This window comes from Catharus ustulatus, chromosome 6 (assembly GCF_009819885.2).
Source record: "Catharus ustulatus isolate bCatUst1 chromosome 6, bCatUst1.pri.v2, whole genome shotgun sequence".
NCBI lineage: Eukaryota > Metazoa > Chordata > Aves > Passeriformes > Turdidae > Catharus > Catharus ustulatus.
This window is the reverse complement of record NC_046226.1, coordinates 38,128,812-38,154,967: the sequence shown is the minus strand read 5'-3', so window position 1 is coordinate 38,154,967 and position 26,156 is coordinate 38,128,812. Positions and strand designations below refer to the sequence as shown.

The following is a 26,156-nucleotide window of genomic DNA, read 5'->3' as shown; positions in this document are numbered from 1 at the left end:
CATATTTAAGGGTCACTAAAACCACCTAGACAAACAGGTATGAGCTGACAATAAAGAACATTTTTAATATCTCACTTGCTCTATAGATCTCCTTATGCATTCTTTTGGGCTCCTTTCTGTGTCCTAGATGTGACCCACTCCCTGCCAATCTGCTGACTATCTTATCCTACAGAGATTTCCCATTGTACCACTTACAGAAAGGGAAGTGAGTATTTTAAACATGCATTCTCATGGGGTTTACAAACCTGCATTTTAGTCTCTTCCACTGTGCATCTCACAGCTCCTCTCCAGGTCTGAGAGAAGTAAAAGCCAGACTACTTTGGATGTATATACTGGATGCAGCCAAACAAGTGCCATTTCTGCCAGGAGGAGATGTCATCAGGGGAGGACCAGGCACAGGTATCTGTAGCTACAGTGGCAGTCGCTGCACTGTGGTGTAAGCCAGAGACACGTGAGGTAAAGGCAGTTTGTTAATTGTTTCTCATGGACATCTTGCATCCCCAAGAATGGGTAGGTTTCTCAACGTGGCATCAGCCAAGACTTCTCCAATGCAAGGATTATGCTAAAATTCAGATTTAGCTGAGCCCAATACTTTTAGAAAATTCACAGTTTTGGGGTATTTTGCTTTATGCATTCACATACCAAGCACCATTCTCTGCTCTACAGTCTTTCTAAACAATCTCTTATGCAGAGTGAGTGCCTTGAACCTGGACTGGCATTTTCCAGAGCAGCATGCCTGAAAAAGCACCAAGCATGTTGTGACAGGAGTTGAAGTACAAATATTAAGGTGAAGGTTGATGCTTCAAGAGTGTTCATTTGCCTGTTTGTAAGATTTTTATGAAGGATTTGAAATATATGCTGCTCTAAGGCACAGAGAGAGAAATGGATCAAATGAGATGAGCCTCACAAGAGTGTAATGAAACATGAAGCAAACATGCCAAGGTAAGATGGTGCAATAAACCAGTCCCGATCAGCAGGAGAGCCAATCATGACTGGATGCACTGAGCACAGGATGCAAGCAGGAGGAAGAAATACTGACAGAGCAGGGAGTTTGCAGGAGGCAGTGGGGGACAGCCTGTGCAGAAGGCAGATGAAAGCAGAGGAAAGGCTCAGGCCGCAAAGAGAGTAGGAAGGGGCAGGAGCAGCTGGGTGCCTCCATATCCATTGCCAGCTATTCTTCCGAGAATGAGGTGAAGGAGGGCAGCAGGGCCGGGGTGCGGGGCAGCCCCACTACTCTGTCCCGACGGCGCTGCCCTCTGTTCCCGGTGCGCAGGTCCAGCGACCAAGGAAGGGAATGGGGCATCGTCGGGCTGCTCCGTGGGGGAGCGCTTCCGCGGAGCAGCCTTCCTCCCCCTCATCCTCCTCGTCCTCCTCCTGCCCCTTCTGCTGCTGCTACCGGGCCACGTCCCGCCGCCAGCCCGGGCGAAGTCCGGGCGCTGGGGGAAATGGGGGAAGTGGCCGAGGCTGAGCTGCGGGCGGCGGGGGCGTGAAGATGCGCTGAGAGGGGGTGGCCGGGGGCGGGGGGGCAGCCGGGATGGGGAGCGAGGCTCACCCTGAGAAGAAGACGAGAGAGGGCACCCCAGAAGGGTAGGGGTTGCGAGGTCGTACCCCGGGAAGGGGGCGCACCCGGCAGCTCCCAGACGCCCGCAGAGGCGCACCGGCAGCCGCCGGGCAGTCGCCTGTCCATCTGGGGGGGCCGGGAGCGGCCGGGGCACCCCCCCGCCACTCCGCCTCGTCTTTCTCTCCTCCCCTCCGCCGCCTCCTTCCCTCCCTCCCTGCCCGCCTGCCTGGGATGGTGGAGGGAGTCGGGAGCACCCGGCAGGGCGAGGGGCGGCTCGCCCCAGCCCCGGCCGCGGCGCGGGGCGCGGTCCGCGGGGGCTCCGCCGTCTCGGGGTCCCGCAGCCCCCGCCGCCGCCGCAACTGCCGGTGATGGCCAAGGATGTCCTCGGAGGGGGAAGCCGAGGCGGCTGCTGAGAGCGGCCCGGGCAGCACCCCCGCGCCGGGGCCCGCCGCCGCCGAGCGGGAGGAGGTGAGCGGCGGCGGGGGCGTCCGCCCCGGGCCGGGCCGGGGACACCGGAGGGGCAAAGGCAGCCCCGCCGCGGGGACGGGGTGCAGGGCGCTGGGGCGTGGGGAGCCGCGGCGGAGGAGGGTGCCCCGGCCGGGGGTGTTTGCGGGGAGAACCGAGGAACAGCTCCAGCCCGCCCGGTACCTGCAGCCGCGGTGCGCTGCGCTGCTGCCCCGCCGCGCCCTGCAGTGCCGGGGCCGCCGGCGGGACCCGCGGCCGCCGCTCGCGGGGCTTTGCCGACGGACCCCAGCCCTGCGCCGGCTGCCGGGCTCGGGGCGGCGGCTGGGCAGCGGCTCTGCGCCCGAACGGTGCAGCGGGGGCGAAAGGGGGCCTGCCCAGTGGAAGTTTGGCCAAACGAGCCCCTTGGGGTTTGGCCTGGGAGAGCCTCTCTCTGCCCTGGGACTTGTGAAATGGTCAAGGAGAATGCAGCTCTGCGAGGCACTGGTGGAGGTGGCCGGAGGCGCGCACGGAGCATGAGAACGGGCTTGCAGTCGGGGGCTCTGTGGCTTTCAGGTGTTTGGGGGCAAAGGAAGAGGTCATGCTTCTCCTTTTCCTCGGGGCCTAGGCACTCCTGTTGTCTAATCTGCACCAGAAAACACTGGAGAAAATATAGCATAATATGTTTCTTCAGATCATCTGTGAAGCACTTGCTGTGGCCTTGCACATCACAGAGAGAGAATAATGGATGTGTCTGAGTGTTGACACGGAATCCTGAGCCACAAGGTATTGGCCAGACAGAACTGCAGGGCTGTGTGACAGTAGGTGACAATGTGTGTGTGCTATTCTGCACAGTTGGGACAGCAAGCTGTCCTGTTTTAGAAATACCTGGGATTTTCTTCTAAACCTAATGCAGCCTTTGCTTCCAACAGTTTTGACAGGTCTGCCATTTACGTCATATAATCCATGTGCAGTTCGTGGAAGTGAACTTTCTTAAATATAGAGTTAAAAATGAATGTACATGCTCCTGGGAATGCAGAGGGCAGCTTTGAAATAGGCTTAGAGAAATTGAAAACAGAAGTGAAAGCAGCCCTTGAACATTGCTATGTGCAGTTAGTCTGCTTAAAGCTTTTGTTAACAGGTCCCATGGCTCATCAACAGTCATGTAATCCTGTAGTCAAAATCCAGTAGCCTCAACAAAGCCAATGTGAAACTGCGGGATGGATACTTAGCTGCAAACCAAACAGCAGTTTTTAAACTGCCTATAATTGAAAATTGGCTTTGCGGCTCGGGTTGAAAAAACTATCATCCATGGGTGAAAATCAGGGTTTTCTCCTGTTTGATTGCTTTTTAAACACCTGCGACACAGTTCACTGTGAAGAGCTGTGGCTGGATCCAGGATACAGCTGGTGTTCCAGCAGTGGAACACACCAATGTAATTACAGCCCTGCAGATGATCAATAGATATTCAGTGCTCGAAGGGATTTTTAAATTTATTTGGTCTAGGACCAGGAGCTACTGAAGGCTTTCCAATGTACTAAGTCTGCCATAAAAACATCTGAGCCATTTGTAGAAGGAAAGCGCTTGATCTCTCTGCTAAGCACTGTCTGTATCTCCCTTCATTCATCCTGTTCTCAGTTTTTCTTCTGTTCTAACACAAACATTTGCACATTTGAGTCTGTATCTCAAACGTCTGTGATATCTTAGCACTGCAGTCGTACAATGTTGGTCTTCCCTCATGCCTTCCCCATCACCATGCAAACAGTCTTTTTGCACCTGGGCCTGCAGTTGCATGTAAATGCCCTGTATTGGTACTAAATGGGCATTTCATGGACTCCTCTGTTAAGCCTTGTGGATTTCACTTAAGCCTATGGATTTCACTTAGGTCAAATGGATGGACCTAAATGGTAACAATGACTGAGAATTGCCTTTATTGGGTATTAAATCAATACAAGTCTGAGCTAGTAACAGAGAATGTGTCTGAAGTCTACGTTTTTATTTTTGTAAGAAGGACAAGCGAAGGTTCAGCTGCAGAGCAGGAAGGAGAGCAGCAGTTCAGTTACCTGCCTCGGCCTTTGTCCTCTTCTGCCAAGGACCATGCAGGTTTCCTGCTGACTTTGCTGAATGTCAGAGCAAGCCCTCAGATTACCTGATGGTGTTCTGGTTTGGGTTTTTTCTAATTAAACATTAATTGCTTGAGCTGAATGATCTGGAACAGATGTGCTTGTGTTATTACTGTAGGATTCTACCATTCCACCAACTCTTGTGAAGAGGAATCAAGATCTTTCAGGGCAAAGGATTCATTTTTCCAAATGTTTCAGCAGTTATTGCTGAAGATTGATTCTCTGGAGATCAATCTTCAGCAATAACTGCCTTTGCTTTCCTCTCTGAAATAGCAGAACCTGTACTGCCCTGGTTAAGCAGTAACCAGGGCTTTTCTTGTTACTCTGACAGCCTGTACCTACACCGAAGAGTTGATAGTGACTTTTCTTAATTTCTGCCAATTTATAATTCATTTGGGAAATGGTCTTAAATATTAAAATCTTTAAAATTTAGTTGGAAATTGGGAGAGCTTTTTTCAGGAAAACTAAGCTGGTGAGTAGAAACATCATTTTTTGCTTCCAATGCCAAGTAATCACTGAAGAAAGCTGAAAGCAGCAGCCACTTGACATTTTGAAATATGTGTTTGTCTTGTCTGTACTGGCAAAGTTAAACAGCAGTTGCCCATGCCTGTTTTTATCTTCTCTTCCATATTTAAAAACTTAAATTGGGTATGACATAATGTAATCAGTTAAGCTATTTAAATAAAAGGGAAAACCTCATGGGTCAATATTCCTGAAACCCACAGTCATTGGCTTTCTGATGGAAGTTTTACAGGAAAGAGGGGCCACTTAAAACTGCCTCATTTACCTCTTGTTGCCACTGCAAAACACAACAGGGGCTAATTTGTAAAGTGCTACTTGTAGTCACAACAATGCCAAAGAGCTGTTATTAGTTAAGGAGCCGTACATACTGCTTGTTTGCTGGCTACAGCCTTACAGGCTGTTGGGTCAAAAGGGCTGAGACCTTTCCTCTTCAGTGTGCCCCTGGAGAGACACCCACTGCTTGGGGCATTGAGTCCATTTAGTTATCCAGCCTTTTATCCTTTTCCCCCAACATTTATTTTATTTGTCAAGGCTTATTTTATGGCATTCAAAATACCAGGAGTAAAGCCCTTACTAACAGACCACTTAGCTTTAAATTGACCCCATCTATGAGCTGAGTTGTACCGAGGTGGATGAGAGGTCGATCAAAAGCTGCTGAGACACCACTGGATACCAATCTCCTATTTGGGGGCTATTTCCTTGTAACCTCTCCCTTCAAAAGCTGCCCAGGGCACTCACACAACAGACATTGCCCAGAGAAGGGTAGGAAATTAGTAAGATGTGATTCTTAGCGACATTCTTTTCCTTCTCCTCAGCTCTTCCAAACCTCATGCAAAAACCTGCTCAGCTAATCTCCTGCATGATAAGTGCTGGTTAGCCTGGTGGAAGGCTGTCACCATCCCAAGTGAGTATGTTTGACCAAACAGTTACCTTTTCAAGGCAAAGTGCATGGTATTCCCCCTCTTGAATGAAGGTCAAATAGGACAGGCCCCTTTCTTCCCCTCCTGCCCTTGATCTATTCAGCAGATATAAACCAGAGTGCTCCTCATTCCTTGTTTCAAATTATTTCCCTCTTAGAAACAAAGGAAAAAGCCCATCAGAAGTGGCAGTATTTTTCATGATCCTGCAGTTTCAGGCAGTATTTGCATTGCAGATTCTGTCATAAGGAAATCCATTGCATCTTTTTCTGCTTTTGTTCTTTTTGTTGTGCTACTTTATCTTCTGGTCACATGTCTGTTCTTGGTGCCCTGGAGTCGGCTGTCTTCTCTGCACTTCACATGAGAAACTGTCAAGAGTTTTAAAAAAACAGATAGGAAATATCTAATGGATGTGTCTGAGCTCTGAAGGGCAGCCTGGTCTCCAGTTTTGTGGGCCACTGCAGGCAGAGTCTTCTGCTCCCTGCCACCGTGGCTGAGAAGGAAGTGAATTGCTCCTTCAGGCTGACTTTTCCAGTCCCTCCAGCAGGGGAATTTTCTTAGTGAAGCACTGGACTGGAGCAACTGTGGAGTTCTACTACTGCAAGGTTCAAAGGACAATTTAGGCAAATAGCTGTTAAATGTGTAGATGTCACTTCATGGGAAAGGGACAGACCAGGTGACTTGGTGGTAGGTTCCCTTCAGACTTGGTTTCTAATGCTGTGCTTTCAGGTGGACATACTGGACAAAAAGCAGTGGGTCTGCACACTTTCTGGAAGCCCCAAATACTCTCCTTCTTCTCCCTTTCCCACTTCAGAGACCCCAGAGGATGATCTCCCTCAAAAAGGGAAGTGTGGATACCAAACGTGCTTTGCAATCAGTGCGAGCCTTTGCAAGAGGGAGGTAGGAAGTATCTTCTCCCTGGGAATGCAACACTTTACTTCCTTTCCTCTGTTTCTACACCTTGGAAGAAGAAAACAGCTCAGATCATTGCCAGTGACCAAGGACTTTGTGGAAACAGAGAGTGAAAGGAGTAAAATATCCCCAAATAATCCACAGTGAGTAGGGCTTGTTTCTCCATGTGTCCTGACGCATTGTCATGAATTGACACCAAAAGTAGTGACTGCTGAGCTATCACCAGCACTGTAAGGCCCTTCAGTTGATACAGTGACACTATTGTGACACAGCAGACAAGGCTGTGTCTGAGTTCTCACAAGTTCTACTTTTTGGATAAAGTATTGCTAAGTAGTTAATTAGTTTTTAAATTCTAATTATGGAAAATATAGTTCACTTTCAGACTCCAATCATTCATTGTGCTCCTCAGAGTTTTAGACCTGTAAAGTTAAAAATAGCACATAGTGAAACTTTTCGAGGTCACAGTTGCTGTAAGAGCTCTGTTAACTGCCCAAAACTCTAACGGGGCAGCTCCATTTCGGCAGCACTCTGCAGGGGAGCCAGCCACGCGTTAGAGTGAGGATGCTGCTGCAGTGGAGCTGGACAGCAGCTCCACCCTCTGCCAGCAGCAAAGGGGGACAGGGATTGAGGCTGCCTTGACAGGCACCCATGCCAGCTCCTCCCTGAGTGCTGGCTGCTCTGCCCATAGCACACCTCCCCTGCAGTAAAAACAAGGAACACAAGTGCCTGAGAGAGGCGGGACAGATGACGAGTGGGAAGGATGGAAGAGCCTGGCTGCGCGTGGCACAGGAGGCTGGCAGCCTTCCCAGCGTGGAGTTAAGGTTGTGAAGCAGTAGCTGGCAGCCTCTCTCAAGGTGTCACACATGCCTCTGGGAGAAGATGAGGGGGCTCACACCCCCTGAAGTTTGTGAACTTTTGGCCTCCATGGTTTTACATCAGGTGAATAATGCACAGAGAATCCCAACTCACACATGCCACCTATACAGCTGAGGTGTTGCACATCCCAGTTCAACATTCAGCCACCAGAAACCTTGTTCAGGAAAGGTTGGTACTACTTGGCCTCAGGGAAGGGCTGGAAACAGCCACCAGCTGCTGAGAACAGGGCCTGGCAAGGTAGGAACTGATAGCAAAGGGCAAAGAGCAGGTCATGAAGGGTCCTGCTCCTGGCAAGGAAACCAAGGGTAGGAAATTGAGGTGAATGGCCATGAGGAGTCTAAGTAATGTGACCTTATCAGGAAAGAGAGTGGGATCAGTCAGAGACTTCTTCAGACCATAGCTTTGGGAGAGCACTGATTTATGGTGGTGGATTTATGTCTGGAGGCCTTCTTTATACTCGTGTGGTTGGTTGCCCTTAGGAGCTGGCCCGAGAATAGTGGAGTACAACACGCCCACAGGCACAAGCTGTGCCATCTGCCCCACCCTGCAATGGGCAGAGGGAGCACAGAGCACCATGAAAGCTGGGGTGGTAGCATCTGCCAGTAGAGTCCTGCCAGCATTAGGATCCCTCTAAACACCAAAAATAAAGAGAACAGCTCCCTCATGACTTCCTAGAGGTGAGGTGGCCAGGCAGAAGTGCCAGTACCTGGTGGAAGAGGAGTGTAGTGAGGCCATGTGTTGAAAGGGTGGGGTTGATCGTCTGTCTTCAGGCCTGAGGTGTTCCAGGTTCTCTGCAGGACACTGCCTGCCAGCAGGCCAGGGCAAGGAGCTAAATCCTCTGCTCCCCATCCGCTGGTACTCAGAGTGGCAGGGTGCAACAGCTCACATGCAGATGATGTACCTTCCCAGAGCGTGCTGCTGCAATGTTCATGTGAAATCACTTTGTAAGTGCTATTTTTTCAGTGTCTTCAGGAGGTGTAAGAAGGTGTGCTGACAGAATGCCATGGGTCAAAGTCAGGGCAAGAAATAAAAGCCAGGCGTCCTGGCTCTCAGGATCCCTTTTAACCATTAGGTTTTTAAATGCATTTTCAGTGAAGTTTTAACCTGCTGTGCTGTCACATACTGCTGCAAAATGTGTCACAGAGAGGGGAGAAAAATTATATTTATAATGAAAACTTGTTTCTCCCAGGGAAGCGTTAGCTGCTGGGGTTCTCCCATATCTTAACTAGAGCGCCATTATAAAAACCTGACAGCGCTGAGGTCACAGCTCTGTTCAGCAGGGTGCAGGGATGGGGAAACACACTCCCCAAATCTGACAGAGCAGCTGAAGCCTGAGTAGTGGCCTGAGCAGCTGAGGGATGCTCAGCTCAGCAGCATGAAGGACCTGGCTTGGCAACAGCCTGAGCTGCAGCTGCCCCGCACTGTGGGGCTGGCATTGCCTCTGCTGAGGTGTGGCTGAAGGGCTCTGGCTGGGAAGTCACTCATGGGAAGGCTGGAAGTTGACAGTTCAAATCACAGAGCTATGTTGTTCTGGTTTAGCTAGATAAAAGGATGGAACTGCAAATAAGTGAGAATAAAAATAAAATGCTATGTTTCTGGGCAAACCTTTTTTCACCAGACTCCACTGGACCTTGGATCCGTCCTGGATCATATTTCTCCTGAGGACTTGAGAGCTGTTTCTATATCCTTCATTTAAACCTCAAGGTGTTCCTTTCCTTTAAACTGAGCAAAGATTAAAAGGGATTCATAATAATTGACTATTTTTCTCATTTATGAAGTCTCCAAACAGAGGCATTCAATGACTAAGCTGCAAACTAGAGAACTGGTGTGGAACTAACACCTCTCTGGCTTCCTCCTCACAGGATGTCTTTACTGGCTCTCTGCTTTTTCCCTCAGGGAAACTGGTCTGTAGCTGTTGTCCAGATTGGCTTCAGATCAGTCCCTCACTTCCCCATACTGAGGGAAAGTTGGGCAGGACACAAGACCTGTGGCAGTGGTGAAAACACTAAGGCACAGGCTCCTCAAGGATAAGGAGAGCACTAGCAACCCTAGGAACCTGGGAGTGGGAAGGAACACGTTTCTATATACCACTGGAGTGTGGCAGTAAGATGCCCTGGTGCAGCTGATGGTGTGCACAGCACAGGAGAACACACACCTGCTGGAGCACAGCCAGCCTCCTCTCCCTGCTCGCTCCTCTCTCACCCCTGGGGAGCTGCATCTCCTGAGTAAAGGTGGGAGCAAAGCAAGCATTGCAGGATTCTTGCTGAACCCAGATGAGACTTTGTCACGTACAGAGGCTGGCAGATAACTGCTCTCCTCTTCTCTCTTCCCTGCTGTCCCCATCCCTCAAGGACTGAAGCAGTGGGAGCTAGTCCCACTATCCTTTCTGTTTTCCTTTGGCTGGTGTCAATTTGCCCTTTAAATCAGCAAAGCCAAGTGGATCCCAGTGCAGCAGTCAGCACGCTGCACCTGGCTGATCCCCAGGGGCTGTGGTACTTCTGTGCTGCCAGCAGCATGCCAAGGGTGCAGGGAGCTGGGTCTGGCTCTCACAGACTGGAGCACACTGCACCACTCTGCAGCCACAGGACAAACAGGTGGATGGATGCTCTTTTTAGGATGTCCCTGCAGTGTGGGAGCAGGGGCAAGAGCACCTGCCCAGGTACCTCTGTGCACTGTGGCTGGCTGTGCTGGGGGTCAAGTGGCTGCCTAGGCATGAGGCAGGTTGCAAAATACCAAGTGATACAGCCAGCTAGGGCTCATGTCATTCACTTGGCCTTACTAATCCTACAGTGGCTGGGAGCTGCATTCCAGGAGCTTTCCTGTGGTTGTGTGATGCTTTATCAGTTAACTGATAAGTGTTGAGGTAAGCTATTTAGTTATACCTGTAAAGTTTACCCTGTGTCTACTGGAAAACACCAATATTCAAGGCGGGGGAGTAGGTAATATGAGCTCAGTATGATGGGTTCTTAAAGTGCGGAAAAAAAAAAACTGTTCTTGGAGTTACTTTCTTGCTCTGAGGCAGCTTGAATCCCATCTTTCCTTTTCTGATGAACTCATACCCAACATTGGCATTACTGGGAAAAATCCTCTGCCTCCAAATATGCTCTTTTTATTGGTACGGAGTCAAAGCCAGTGGCAGCAACATCAGCAATTTATGGGGGGAAAGCAGTAATTTTGTTTGTGCAGCATTTTGGTGATCTTGTAAAAAGCTGCCACAAAAATAGCCCTAATTTCTATTTTGTAAGTCGTGACCATTTTGTTGCTAGGATTCCTAGGCACCGAAGATGCAACTGCACAGTTTTCCTTGGAGCGGCATGAGGAAGCATCACTTATGGATGTGTTTAGGGCCAAATTCTTCATGACAGTCACATATGCACCCTTGTATTGTACCAAGTAGCTTTCCCATCCCACTGAACTGAGCAGCATATATGTTGGCAGGGATTCAAATGTTTTTTATTTCTGGGATTTCCTTTATTTCTGCTTGAAGTACTCAGAAGTATCCTGTGGGACCTAATCCTGAGTCTGACATTTTAGAATACTGTAGGCTCCTTCTGTCCTGACCTCTGCTTTCCTCCTCTTCAGATGCTGGCTTGAATTCATGAGGATGATTAGTGTGAAATAACAGACTGTCTTTGTATGGTATTTCAGGGGCATCCTAGCATCTGAAATTCAGGTGGATCAGCAAGATTTGTGTCTTTTCATAGTTCTGACTTGTCCTGCAATAAGCTGTGCTGCAGAAAGGATTTAATGCTACCATTCTGTGCACCTGCCTGCCCTGAGGTGCTCCCCCTGACAGCTCCGTTGATGGAAGGAGGAGATTATGTCTCCACAGGGATTTAAGCCATGAGAAACCAGACGATTCCTGCTCACCACAGGAGGGCAGTTGCCAACGCCTGAGCCAGTGACGCTACAAACACGTGGAATGCATGATGCAGGTTCTTATTTTCAAACCTAGAAACAGCATTTCTGCTGTACATTGACATCATGGCCCCCGCCTTTTTATTCTCACAGGAGTTTCCTGGCAGACGAGCAAATAGGTGTGCAGCAACCGATCTGCTATGTGTTCAGGGACTGAAGGGAGATTATCTTTGATGCAAAATGGCCTTTTTTTGGTTGCCTTCTCTTCCTTGTATTTCCCTTTGCTTGCTGCTGTCTCAGCAGGAGCTAGGGGTAATGGGCTTCTTGCCATTCAAGACGGATGGCAGGAGGCATGTTGTTTCAGGCTCCTCAGGAGGGGATTGATGAGAAGGCTGTTGTAATATCTCCCTTTCTCCTTACCAGGCCTTATTACTGATACCCCATGCTGTGCCCAGATTGGGTCACATGGTGGAGGAGCTCTTCTACCCACCACTGCACCAATGTCTGGGTTAGCACAGCCTGTCAGGCTCCTTCTTCCTGTACTAATGAGCATCTGACCTGGGGGTTCTTTTAGCCCTGAAAAGCAGTGAGAGGTTGAACTTCTGCAATTGTCATCTCTCTGCTCACCTCAGACTTCTTAGGCTGGTCTTTCACCAGGATCACCTAAGGAGCTGGAAGATGATAGCTCCACCTACCTCTGTTGTGGCTGCTTGGGGACAGTGGATAGAAATCTCCTTGTTCTTGCATCATCCCTGTTCACTGTGGAAGAGGTGAAGCCCTTCACAGAACCAGGGTCTGGTCCTGCGCTCCTCAGTTCTGATTAACAGCAGAGCCTAGGGCTTGTCTAGCAAGGACTCAGTGGTTCTCTCTGTGTCATAGTCTGCCACCAGGAGGTGGAACATTCTCCCCTGCCCCATCTTGACCAAGATTGAGGAGTCTGTCATAGTTAGAGACAAAATTCTGCTTTCATTCAGACTCTGGTCACTACCTGCCAAAATGTATGACTTGTGGTTATTGATTGCTCTTTCCCTCTCAAGTATCTCATTGGGATATATTAATCACAAGCATAAATCCACAGGGGCAAATTCATTTGTGATCGGTGTTAATTTATCCACCATTTTTTCTTCTTTCTTATCTGATTTTATCACTTTTTTTTTTTGCTGTCTTCTATCAGTGTTTCCCCGTTCCTTTTTCCCCATAGACAGGAATGTTATTCTTGCTAAATAAGAGGGGAAAGAAATACAAGATCAACTCTTTGCTTACATGAGTCTTATTCTACCCCCCAGGCTGTGGGGAGGAGAGAAGGGCATAGAAAAATGTTTGGAGAAGTCCCCAGCAGCGAGAAAGCAGCCATTCAGGAGTGTCTGCCTTCCAGGCCATGGATGGGCTGGGGTAACCACCGGCTCAAGGATGCTTTGATGCTCAGTGCTGCCTTCATTAATCTTCACCCAGGTCCCTTCTCTGGACAGGATTCCCTCCTGCCCCTGCCCAGGCTGACTGGTCTCTATCCTCGCCTGCCAGCACCCTCCCCCTGCCTCAGTGGCACTGGCATTTGGAGCATGTTCAGATTATTCTTTTCCCTCTTGCACTTCTTCCCACCTTCCATGTTTCCCCTTCATTTCTCTAATTCCATTCAGACCACGTCTTTACTACCCTCTGTTTTCTCTTGTTCCTTCATTTTAGACATGATAGCATTTTCCTTCAGCAGATTTGCAGCTCTTAAGGTCAGCCATCAAGGACAAACACATGTGGGATTTAAAAGGACAGGAAATGCTTTTGACATGATTTCCCCAAAGGAGAATTTTTATGCTTTTGAAATTGGGGAACACAGGTACCCGTCTGTGAACCAGGTACAGACAGTCCAGGGCCCCAAACTGTCCACAAAACAAGCAGAAGAAATTCATGCTGTGGCAGCATATTTTCTGCTTATACAGCTCGTGCTGGAGCTTTCAAGGAGACTGAAGAATAAAGTCTGACTGAAGAGAAAAAAGTAATTTTGTCAAATAGATATATATGGAGAAATAGCAAGGATAAGGCAAAATTATAGATCAAATGTTTAAAGAATGTGACTCCAAAATAATTTGGCGTATTTCCTTTAGACATCAGAGGCTTTTTCCCCTTCTATTGGTGTCAGTTTGGGAACTTTCAGTTCAAATTTATTGTTCTGGTCAAAATTGGCAGGGGACAAAACAAGAGTTTTTTCAGTGTCACCGTGGCCATTTGCATGCCATGAGCACTACTGAGGCAGCTGGAGCCAGAGATGCTTCAAGCCCACACTGCTACACAGCAACTTCTGGAGTAAAATACAGCTGCTGATGAAGGTCATTCATAGCAAGCTAGGTGATAATGTGCTCTGCTGAAGCTTTGGGAGATTTTCTCTGAGTGTTGTATGCAGAACTGCTTATGGAATTATTCTTGGCAGTGAACACTGGAAATGTGAGGAGCACCTCAGTGTCCACATAATGCTTACAGCCTTGTTTTTGTGATTGGCACTTAGCTTTGTGAAAACAGTTGTCTTGTATAAGTTAATAGGGTATTTAGCTATTAGACTGGCCGAGTTCTGCAGGAATAATTACCAGATTTGACACTGTTCACTGGAATTAGGCATAAAATCACTGCTGGTAACATTTACAGTTGGCACAAACATTAGCAGGAAGGTCTGTAATGATGAGATGAGCACAATTCTCCTTAGGGATCTCCTTCACTTGATAATTTAGTTACTCAGTCCAAAGCCAAACCTGAAGTTATGCATTTCATGGTGGAGAGTGCAGCCAAGCTTTCAGTGGTCTTGAGAAAGAGTGACTCAAAAAACACCTGGGAGCCAAGTGAGTGAGAGGTTGAACATGAACTCCTGGGATGTTGCTGGGCAGAAATCTCTTAATGCAACCCTTAAAGACAGTAAAAAGGGGGAATGAGTGGGAGTGGAAGGTGATCTTATTTCTTGGTATGATGCCAGTGAAATAAGTGGTGAAGTCCTGTATTTACTTGCAAGGTACAGACTTAGGAAGAATCTCAAGGTGATGAAGAGAGACCAGAGCACCAGAAAGAGCTAGAGTGGTGAAGTGAAGGACTTGAAGACTTTGGCTCTTTAAATTGTCAAAAAGAAGGCTGAGAGATGTCATAATTAGAATGGAGACATCTCGTTTGAGTGAGAAGGCAATCATGTAAAAGAAGTCTTTCATCACTTGGAGATCCTCACTGCCATGAATGGGGGCTGAAGTGAGACAGAATGCATCACCAGAACAAATTTCAAAAGGAATTGCAGGTTGATAATTTCTTTTAGGCTATCAGTTAAAACAGTGTATTTATGGAAGTTAAGCTTTTACCAGCCACTGGTTTCTGGGCTGTCCATAGGATGGCAGAGTGAAATTGCATTGCCTGTGGGACACAGGAGCTATGAGGAGAGGGCATAGCGTCTCCCAGTCTTAAGGTACAAATCTAAATAGGGTTGTAATATAAACTGAACCTTCTTGACCCAGCATAACCATGCAAAGTTGGTAGGAGAAATTTCTGTGACTACCTGTAAGGATTGAAGAACTGTCTGATTGTTTATTCTCTGGTAAGAATCCCTACCACTAGTGGATAGCTGGTGGGTGAGTCCTGCTCTCAGGCATGCTTGTATCCAGAGGCCAGCAAAAGCAGCGAGCCCACACTGGCAGAACAGAGACTCCAGAGTTTCAGGTTAGGCATTCAAAAACCTGGGCTGGTGGAATCAGTCTGGGCTTCTCTGAGTGTGCTCCTTCCTCCTCCTGCTAAGTGGGGAGCTCCTTTAGAAGAACAGGAATACCAGACCACCTTGGCTTCTGCCTTGAGGAATTTGTTCTATGTACCCACAAGAGAAAGGGGATCTAGAGTCATAAGCACAAGTTGCTTATCCAGAAATGTGTTGTTCTCGTTCTTTAGTATGAGTGTTACATTTTGTTATGCCTTATAAGGAAAAGTCAGGGCTAGAGGGAAAGTAATTTTTCATTCTTGGCCACCCCCAGTGCAGTCACTTTCAGGCTCACTTAGGATGGTTACCAGGTACAACTTACCTACCAGTGTCCTAAGTCTGGTCACTTGTGAGGAGTCAGGGGATGGGCCAGAGAGCCAAAATCCTGACCACCAGGCCTTTGCTCCTGCCACCAGAGCACGCTCAGCTCCAGATGTTAAGCACAGAACGTGCACACCCCCTCGACTCTCTCTCCACCCCTTTACAGTGGGCAAGATTAACAGCCCAAATCTGCACACTCCTACAACACAGAGCACATTTGAATGGTTTTAATTATGGTTGTTGCAGCCAGAACCTGACCTGCCTGCCCTTGAGCCAGGAGGAGCTGGGTGAGTATGCCTGTGCAAAGGAGGCTCCACCTCAGCCCTTGCAAACGTGCTTTTGATCTTGGGCATCTGCCATCAGAGAGTGCCTTTGAAGCCAATTGCCCTTTCAGCCACTGCCTGGATGTTTTATCATTTGCAAGCTGAGTTTCTTAAAGGAGAAATAATTGAAATGTTGCCAACCTGGAAACTCCTGTCTCCTATAGGTGTCAGTTGAAATTCCAGTTCTCCATCAGCAGTTAGGGATGTCCAGACTATTTTCCAGCAACTGTGGCACAAATTAAATAGCATCTATCATTTTAGTGTCTCAGAGTGCTCCACACCACCAGGCAGCAAACAAACCACATGGAGCTGACTGAGTGGTACTCAGGTCCTTTGCTCTGTCTGAGCTTTCTAGAAATGATGGGCCCAAAAAATCAAATGCAGGGCAGTGCTGGAGGGGCTGACTGACTGCCTGGGGCCAGGGACAGCTCAGGGCAGGCTATCCCTAACCATTGTCACTCTCCACAAGGTTCACAACACAGACACCCACAGCCCTCTGCACTCATCCCACCTCTCACTCCTGGCATTTTCCTCATTCATGCTGAGATCTACTAAAGAATTTGCAAAAAAAAATTTGTAACTGTTTTAAAGTGTGGAAGAGTTAAGTGAATTTTGGCATGTGATTGTGGATAGTTTCGGTAAGAGTTACCAGGAATTTCCAATCCAGTCAGGTGCAATGAGAAGGGAGGTCTCTGAAAGCAGTTCAGCAGCATGCCAGAGACTAGCAAGATGTTATTAACAGCATGTGTATTTAACACAACTTGAAATTAATAAACAGTGAAACTGACAGCTCAGCTTTGCTGCTTCATGGCATTCCATTCATAACAGGAGATTTTTACTATTTGTAGTGTTGTCAGAGCAGGTTGGGACATTTTGGGTGAAACATTTGGTTTGACAAATCCATTCCTCTTCACAATACATGGTTGTAGAATCACAGAACAGTTTGTGTTGGATCTTCAGAGCTCCTGTCATTCCAGCCCTCTTCTATGGGCAGGGACATTTTGCACTAGACCAGGTTGCTCAAAGCCTGTCCAACCTGGCCTTGAACACTTCCAATGATAGGGCATCCACAACTTCTCTGGGCAACTCGTGCCCCCTTTAACCTGTCAGGATGTTTCTCAGGTCAGTGCTGGATGCAAAGCCTAAAGCAAAGCCCCCCACAAGCAGGAGAGGGAGGACATCTCTCTTGGTTTAGGTCAGAGAGCCAAACCCTTTAGGCTAGCGTGCAAAGTGCCTGGCAATTGAACCTCCATCTATTTTAGTCTCTGTTTGGCTCTGGCTTTCTGTCAGGCTCTCTGTCTTTGCTTTCCTCAATTATGTTTCTCTATTAAGATTTTCCAGGGGTTATGCTTTTATTCCACATCAAAACAACACAGATGCCACAGCATTCCTCAAAGAGTGCAACTCCTGTTCGCTGGCTAGCCCAAGTTATCATGGAAATTATTAGTTTCCTTAAACATTTATTGTACTCATCCAGAAATACAAGCTTGCCCTGTTTCAGTCCGAAACACCATGCACGGAAAGGAGAAAATTCCACACAGTACCACAAACATAATTCTTGTAAGAAGGTGGTATGTTAATTAATAAAGTCTGGGAGCCACTGGTTTAACATATTAATGAATTTGTTATGCAGAGAGAGATTAAAAGATAATTTCCTTATTAGATTTTTGAATGTCTGATACCTTTATTGTAGTTTTGTTCTAGTTCATGTCTTTCTTACAAACATTCTGATAGTGTTTCTAATAGTATAATTGTGTTAGATCATTAATTCAGCAAAGAGATGGAGAAATAGGGGGTTATAGGCCAGATTAACATGGTCAGAACTTGAAACAGGCAGGACGACTGTGGAGGTAGACCCTGAAAGGGAGATCCTTTTATAACTGAGGACCTGCAGAGACTGGGCTTTGCTTAGGAACAACAGTAGGAGTGACACGGTGAAAGAACGGTGAAAAGCCAGGTGAAAGAACTTGTGGGTTTTTTTGGGTTTTGAACATGAAGGCCCTGCTGAACTGGACTGGTAGGTGTGTGAATCAGATGTGGCAGTGGGCTCTATGGCTGCATGTCTTCATTAGTGCAAAGGGAGGAGAAGATGCCTTTTTTGCAGGCTGCTGTGAGAACAGTGGAGAAAATCTGTCTTGGGTCGATCCGCCCCTTTCAGTGCAGTGGGTTGAAGACCATTTTTGAAGTGCCTCCAGAGGATGCACACAGAAATCATCTTGGACCTGCAAATCTCTGAGCTAGTGCTTACCCAGCTGGGTACTGCTCTAGGACTGGTGGAACCAGAGCTATCTCATCCCCCAAGGAAAGAAGGCATTTCATGGAGATAAGCACATTAGGAGGCATTTGCCCACTCTGATATGGCCTCTGACAGCTCTAAGCAGCAGGGCTGGTTGAACCATGCCTTGGGCAGAAGCCAGCCTGTGGGTTGTAGGTTGGACCACAAAGAAATTGTTAGTCAAAGCAAGTGAGATAAAGGGAAGGTGGGATTGCAGTTTGCCTTTGGCAAATAGTGCCCTAATTGGCATGGGACAGCTTTGTCACCTGGCTGACAGGGCTTCCAACAAGTCGTAGAAAAAAATGGAGTTCCTGGAGCTGCATGGACAACTAAAGCACTCACATTAAAACTGACTGCTGGGAATTTTTGGAGGGTCCACTGGCACTGTTCCCTGTGTGAACCATAAGCAATTTTAAATGAGAGGTACCTGCAGAAGCCTGAATGAGAGCAAAAATTCATGCGTTGGGATATTGTCCTGCTATTCCTTCTGCACAGTCTCAGGGCCTGGAGTAGAGATGTTAATATTTAAAGTTTTCTTTACCTCTGAAAATTTCCAGGGGTGGAAAAAAAATGGATTTGCAATTCTTCATTGCAGTTTATATTTTTGCATTACTACAGAAGTTAAAAACTCAAGTTTCATGTCAAGAAGAGACAAAAAATAAAAGTCAGTAATTTCCAGTGGGTTTCCCATGAGTCAGGAGAGCCTGGAGCTCTGACCTGGTGTACACTGGGGCAGTAACCCCACTGAGACTGAGCACTGGGCATCTGATGAGAGTTTCAAGAGACTTAACTCTACATGACTGCACATAGACTGCATGCAGGGGATTCACTCCCAAAACTTCTCTAGTTAATTTTTAGCTGATATAGGGACTGCCTGAAGCCACCTTGTGGCTTTCCTCTAAGTTTCATGCAAAGGGCTGAGAAAAACAGCCTTGTTCTTAACTATACTGAGTTTTTTTCACTGCCCTACCTACTGAAGTTATGTACCCTGTACTTTATGATCCACTTAGCTTCTATACATGTGTTTTAGCTGCTGTAAAGAGAATACAGAAGCCAGAACACAGCCCATAATAATTATACTTTATTCTGACACATGTACAGAAGTTTTGGGATAAGAATATAAATTTTTTTACAGATTCCTTCTGGATGCATCAGGAAGAATCAAGAGCCAGATTCTTCCCTAAGTCCCTGCAAGTGTATACTGGTGTAACTTCTTAAAATCAGTAAAATTAGTCTGCATTTACACAGTGCCATATTAAGAGCTATGAAATCAAAACCAAACCCCATGAAATCTAGTTTTGCAGTGTTCACAGCAAGTCGTAAAGCCCTCTATGGTTACTTAGAAGTGATTCTCTGTCTCAGGAAAAAAAAAAAAACAACAAAGCAATATTAAATCTGACACTACAACCCTGCAAAGTTAGATGCCAAGCTTCCATCTTCCTGAGAAGCCGCAAACTCCTCTTTCCAGTGGTGCCACGCATTATTTCCTGAGTTGCAAGATGCTGCTTCTTAAATTCCTTGCTGGTTCAAGATCACTTACTGAATCCTAACCACTGCAGGTCCAAGATAAGCTTTACTGGGGGAGAAATTTATCTGTGGAGAAGGAGAAGACATTTCCTGAACGTAGCATCTGTTGGCATCTCCAGAGCAGTTTGATGCATTAGAGGTGGGCCCTTGGGAGAAGGAGTAACATCGTGCTATTTTTGCATGAAATCAGGCTCGGCAGAGGGCATGATGATGCATGAGTATCAGTGTGCATCTGCTTTCTCACTGTCATTTCCTCAGTTAGGAGAGGCAGAGGATGGCAGTAACAAAGGGGATGCAAACAGCCCTCCTCATTACCTACTAGGGCGGTGGGGATCTTTCTTCAAGCACTCTCTACAGACAGACAGCTGCCAGTCAGTGGTGTAACTCATGCTGCCGCTGCTCTTTGCAGGGCCACAACTCTGTTTCCACTAGGTGCTTGGCTCCACTTGGCATTTTTCTTTATAGCTGGACATTGCATGACAATGCAGCTGATTCACTGCAGCAGGGCTGGAGTAAGGACTGCAATTGTGCCCTCTCAGGGGACGAAGTGGGAGTAAAGAGTGTGAACCTAACTCTGCTCCCAACAAGACTTTTGACTTGAAAGAGGGGGGTGTGCTGTTTTAAATATTCACACATACACCCTTAGCTTCAACACTGAAGCTTTCAAGCATTTTAGGTCAGAGCTGGTGTAACCAGCCTGAAGCAATGCTGCATCGTGCTGTAATCTTGACAATTTTTTCTACTAAATGTGCTCGAATCTAGTCATTTTCCTGATGGCTCATCTCCAAGAAAATGGTGTCGATCATTTGGTAGGTTTCAGGGTTGGATGTGAGTCAGCTCTGAGTCAGGCAGCAGCTTGAGCTGCGTGAAGTGCTGGTCCTCCTGTGCTGGCACAACCTGTGGGGCCACAGCTCTGCGACAGACACTGCTCCTGAGCCTCCCCAACAGCAGCATATGCAACTTAAGCGTGGGGCACTCACAAAGCAAAGGGGCAATTCCACAGCCCCACACTTTTGGCTGTTCACCTGCTCAGCACTCTCGACCTCTGAAGATAGGGTCTCTAAATGATGCTGGCAGCAGGCAGGGAGAAGGAGATGGGGACCTCCTATCTTGCTCCCTGCAGAGGTGCCCATCTGACCAGGGTGTGGGCACAGCAAGTGACTGCTGCACAAACAACTTCCCTCCCCAGAGCCAGAAGGAAGCAAGGAAAAAGCTTTGTCCAGAGCCCTCTGTCCCTGGCAGGGTGTTTCTGTTTATATTGACATTTATATTAAGTAGGGTGGTGTCCCAGTTCTCAGGCAGTCAAGAGAAAAGCCAGACACAGCCTTGATGGCAGCAGCCAGTGTGTGTGGTGTGCAAAGCAGCGTGACTGACGGGTTCCTCGCTCTCTCTTTGTCTTTCTCTCCCCTTGCACGGCGGTGTGATTGAAGCAACGCCCCGTGAAACAGTCCCTGAGCGCTTGCATGTGCCGAGAGTCCCACTGGAAATGCCTCCTCCTCTCCATCCTCATGTATGGCTGCCTGGGTGCAGTGGCCTGGTGTCAGCTGGCCAGAGTCACCAAGCTCAGCTTCGATAGCTCCTTCAAGGGCAAGTCTATGATCTACCACGACAGCCCATGCTCGGATGGCTATGTTTATATCCCACTGGCCTTCCTCTCCATGCTCTATGTGGTGTACCTGGTGGAGTGCTGGCACTGCCACGTCAAGAGGGAGCTGCAGTACAAGGCAGACGTGGACAGTGTGTATGAGTGCATCAGCCGCATGCAGCAAGCCACCCCGTGCATCTGGTGGAAGGCCATCAGCTACCACTTCGTACGGCGAACCCGGCAGGTGACCCGCTACCGCAACGGCGATGCCTACACCACCACACAGGTGTACCACGAGCGGGTCAACACACACGTGGCTGAAGCCGAGTTTGACTACTCTCACTGTGGATACAAGGACATCTCCAAGGAGCTCCTGGGTTTGGAGAGCTATACAGCCACCAAGCTGAGGTTCACCAAGTGCTTCAGCTTTGCCAACATTGAGTCTGAGAACTCTTACTTGACTCAGAGAGCTCATTTCTTCACGGAGATCGAGGGGCTAGATGACTACATGGAGGTGAGGGAAGGCATGCAGCTCAAAAACGTGGATTTTAAGGAGCTCATGATGGCCTATGGAGACCCAGATCACCTCCCGTGGTACGTGTCCCATTATGCTTTCTGGGTGGCAGCTATCCTGATGATCTCATGGCCGCTCAGGGTGCTCATAGAGTATCGGACTGCTTACGTCCATTACCACGTGGAGAAGCTGCTGGGGCTGGAGTACAGGGCACCCACGGCGGCCGAGGAGCCCTTGTACCGGTACCGCATGCCCCGGGATGCCACGCAGGACAGCACCGAGCTGGAGTGGCACATCTGCACCAACCGGCAGCTGATCCCCAGCTACTCGGAGGCCATGCTCATGGACCTGGCCAGCTCCCCAGCCTACAACAGCTACACGGTGTGTCGGTACGGCGACACGGCCCACGGCTGCGAGCGCTGCAACCGTGCCTCCAGCACCTCCTCCATCTTCTCACGCCACGCTTTCCACAGCTGCAGCGGCAACTCCCGCCTCTCCCTCAACACCAGCCGCTTCTCCCTCTGCCGCGTCCACGGCTCCCACAGGACAGGCCTCTGGAGGAGCCGCAGCAGCAGCATCGCAGACCGGGGCTGCCAGGATGAGCAGTGCTGCTCCTACTCCAGCCAGCTGGCTGTCAACGAGAACCCCCCAACCTACCACGATGCCCGCTTCTTCCCTGTCCTGATCGTGCACAGGCCAGAGGGGCAGGACAGGCGGCATTTCTACATCAGGCGTTCCTCCTGCCTAGAAACCTCTCTGTGACAGGCCTCCATGGGTACTGGGCTCCTCTGCTCTGGGACAGGGATTGCAGAGGTGGCACCAGTGGGGAGCCTGCAGGCGCCGGGATGGGGTGACCTGACTGCAGCAGGTCAGCTGGACCAATTTCAGCTCTTCCCCCTGCCATTGCAAGAGGACACAGAGACTCTGAGCAGCACCCAACCTCATTTGCAAGATTTTCTCCCCTTCCACCTGGTCTCCCATGTCTTTCTTTTCCCATTCCTCTAACTCTTTCACTCCTCACCCTTCCTCTGCTCCTTGATTCCCTGCCTCTCCTCCCATCCCACCCTCATTCTTTTTTTAACATTTCAGTCACAACATTTGATTGTTGTGGCTGCTGGAGGATTTTAAATGCTTGTGCTTTGCCAGTACATTTGCCCTCCTGGATGCTTTGCAAGGTAAGAACCTCAGATAGAGCAAGGCACACAGCCAGTCAGAGTCAAGTCAGAAGGAGAATTCAGATCTGCAGGCGCTGAGTCACCTCCTGCAAACCCCAAACTAGGTGCTTTTTTAAAAATTTTATTTTCCCCAATCCTTTTTTCCTCTTCTTCTGTCATTCATTCTCTCCTTTGTTCATGTTCTTCTTCTCTCACTTCACCCTCATCTTCCTTTTTTTCAGTTCTCTCACTTCTGCTTTCCAGTTTTTCTGGGGTTTTGCCAGTGAGGATGTCTTTCAGGGTGTAATTATCTTCCATTGGGCAGAAATACGGTATTCATGGCACAAATGTCACTGACTGCTCACACAGCCACAAATGAAGCCCCTGAGAAGTGCTGAGGACTTTCTTTCAGGAGCAGTGATATACACCCATACAGCGAAATGCCCTTTGCTCACGCTGCCCTGCCTGGTCTGCAGCAGAGACGCTGCTGCATTTCCAGCTGTAGTTTACCTTGCCCAGCTCCACCCCTGATAGCAATCGTTGAGAGCCATAATGTAGATTAGTGCCCTGTTAATGCCACTATTTTTAGGACAGTAGGCCTGGTTTGTGGTTGTTTCATTCCCTCAACTTGACTGCAGCAGCACAGGCTTGACGAGGGGAGAGGGGCTGGAGAGGGAAAGGTAAATATGGTATTAACCCTCCCACAGAGAGTCTGGAGCTGTTAGGAAGTTCTTCCACCCACAGTGTCTATTACAGCAGTTGTAGGACTGCCTACATTACCTTGCAGCTTTCCGTGTGCCCTGAGGAGAGCTTTTGGTCTGTAGCCCACTTCACCTTCCCAGACGAGAAGTGGTGCCACCCCAGCCCCAGGCAGGGAGCACAGCTGAGAGCCAGCCCCACTGGCCACTCCAGCTGGGGCTCCAGGCTCTTCCTGCAAGTGTTCCCCTGGAGCAGGTGTGGCACCTTCCAGAATCAGTGCCAGCCTCTCCAAATCCAGAAGATGTCTGGTCCTGACAGAGCACGCCACTGCACTCTGGGCTGGAGCTCTGCCCCCTCTGAGGGCCAGGGGCTGCTCCAAGAACCTTGTGGCCACTGAGGACCCAGCAGGGACCTCGCACCTGCCAAACCTCCCTCCATCCCACAAGGGATGGTTGTACCCTGAGCAAGCTCCATAGCCTTTTGTCACGTGGCTGGTGGAGATTATTACCACTCTGACTCACAGGAGAATGCAATACAATCGCAATACATACGGTCACTTTCAAAACCAGTGTTGTCTCACCCTGCCTTACCTTCAGTAGGTAACAAACTGAGCCCCCAGCGGGGCTGGCAACAAGTGCTTCCTCCCAAGACCATTTTGTGTGTATCAACATGTAATATGAAATTTGTAAAGTCATATTGATATGCGTAGATTATATGTAACTCTGCATACTTATATGGTGTTTTCTTATGGCATTGACTGTTGCACCATGTTAAATACATTTTGGTTTTGTTTGACTCTGTTTTGATGTGCTGCATTTATTTAAACTCAGAAATGGAAACATTGGCAATACCTGGCTAACCTGCTGCAAATTATGGCACCATCAGAAAGGTTTTTAAAATTCTTATGAGTTGATCTTTTTTAATGTAAATACTTCATGTGTCATTTATGTGACATTTTCATTCTGACAGCTTGGCATTTATCACAAAAGACAGATAACACATATGATGTGTTAGTTTATCACCTCTAAAAAAAATAACCATCCCTGACATGTGGAGGAACAATGTTTGGGCTTGGGGTGATGATTATGATTGAGCTGGGGCCAAACTGGATAACCTTGAAACTTAGAGAAAAATCCAAATTTAGATCCACCATACAGTGACCCATTCCTAGTCTCCCTCGTCTACACCATGCCACCTGCCACACCCAGACAGAGCTGGGAGATTTTGGGAACTAGGAAAGATCAGGCCTGAACTCAAAGCTCAGACTCATACCTGATATCCTTGCATTCTGAAGACAAAGCAAATGCAAGTCTTCAATAGAGTTCCCTGTCCTTCTCTTTATTCACACAGAAAGTTAAAACCAGCACATACAAAAGATGTAAGAGCTGGAGGAGGCTGAAACAGAGAGACTGGAATATTTCAACACAGTCACTTACCGAAGAAGGTAGTTGAGAGGAAGACAAGAAAGGAGAAGGGAAGAGATGGTAGAATAATACAAATTAAAAGAGAACAGAGTTCAGCTGTAGCTAAGAGAATTCCCAGATGAGCAGTATAACTCAGTTATCGTAAGCTTAGCCCAGACACAGGCAGGATGGGTTTCAGCCTTCTTCTGAGCTGCTGTTGTTGCTGCAGCCACACGTGGCTTTAAATACCATACCCAAGATCTTGGGATGGCCAGTTTGGTCCCACGTGTATGCCAAGATGGAGAGCTATATTTGGGTCCTCAGAAGTGGCCATGTTAAACACTATTATTGTCTGACATGAACAATCCATTATGATGGGTTGGGCAGAGAATGGAGACAGTTTATTCTCAGTTTAGTCCTTTTCAGTGACCTGAAAAGCCACGGTATTATCCAGCAGCTCTCAGGCTTGTCCTTGGCAAGTTTTGGAAAGTCCTCAGGGTTTGTGCTTCCTCAGTCCCTGTATTCTGGCCCAGCTTTGGGGGCATTAATTGGAGAATCCATCCCTAGCTGCAAAAGCCCTCACACACATGGAGCTTCCTCCTGTCACTTGCTGTAGCCTCTGGTGATAACCAAAAAGGTGGGAGCAGTTCTTGTTTTAGTCTGGGTCTAAATATGCTGGCTTCAACAGATCTTCATTCAGGAAGCACCTTAATAGCCATCCTGGGTCTCCTACACTGTAGAGCAGAGCTACTCCTGTACTTCTGCAACCATTGAATAGCTATTTCAACCTTTTTCTTGCCATTGCCATGGCTTCCCAGTGCAGGATGAGGGGGTCTACCCTCTAGCAATGGAAGGGTTAATGTTGCTTTTCAAATCCCAACTTGGAGGATGGAGTGGACAAGTTCTTGAATTCCAGTGCAAACTGGGCAGCTCTACAGAAAACACCTTGTACAATACACAGGGATTTTCAGTCCAGTTGCAGACTGACTGCTTTGACAGTGGAGCAGTGGCATGTGCCAGCAGCTTTTGTTGAACTTGTAAGGCTGTGGCTTCTCATGTGGAAATTGGGGGTTTGGGGTGCTTTCTCACTGGGATGACCTGCTGCAGATGTCCTGTTAGGTCTCAGTAGTTAGAAGAGGCTAAACAATAGAGGAAGGTGAGGAGGTCCAGCAAATACATCTCTTCCTTCTGCCTTCTCTCTTTCCTCTCCCTCCCTTTTGTCCTTACTTCTCTTTTTCTGTCATCTTCAGAAGTCTCCCAGCACTGGGCATTCACCTCTGGATTGTTGCATAGCTCTTGAGGCATTTTCTGGAATATACCTACACTTCCCAGCATGTCTGGTGAGATGTGGCAACACACTATTGCAGCAGAAGTAAGGAAAGAATGTGATCCAGAGAGCCAACAGCTGTGTCCTGTGTGTGTGAACAGTGAGC

At 48.2% G+C, this 26,156-nt stretch overlaps 1 protein-coding gene across 3 annotated transcripts; it reads left to right on the top strand.

Annotated features, from left to right (window-relative positions):
* Positions 1-1,924: 1,924 nt before the first annotated feature.
* On the top strand, positions 1,925-24,115 carry LOC116997546 (transmembrane protein 151B-like). 3 transcript variants are annotated; one of them, XM_033062427.1, is made up of 4 exons: positions 1,956-2,029; positions 5,463-5,551; positions 19,401-19,507; positions 20,799-24,115. In XM_033062427.1, the coding sequence occupies exon 4, from the start codon at positions 20,832-20,834 to the stop codon at positions 22,227-22,229; it is 1,398 nt and encodes a 465-aa protein (XP_032918318.1). In that variant the 5' UTR covers positions 1,956-2,029; positions 5,463-5,551; positions 19,401-19,507; positions 20,799-20,831; the 3' UTR covers positions 22,230-24,115. The 3 variants fall into 3 exon arrangements, with proteins under 3 accessions (XP_032918316.1, XP_032918318.1, XP_032918317.1); XM_033062426.1 differs by lacking the exon at positions 19,401-19,507; XM_033062425.1 differs by lacking the exons at positions 5,463-5,551; positions 19,401-19,507 and having other exon boundaries at positions 1,925-2,029.
* Positions 24,116-26,156: the final 2,041 nt, after the last annotated feature.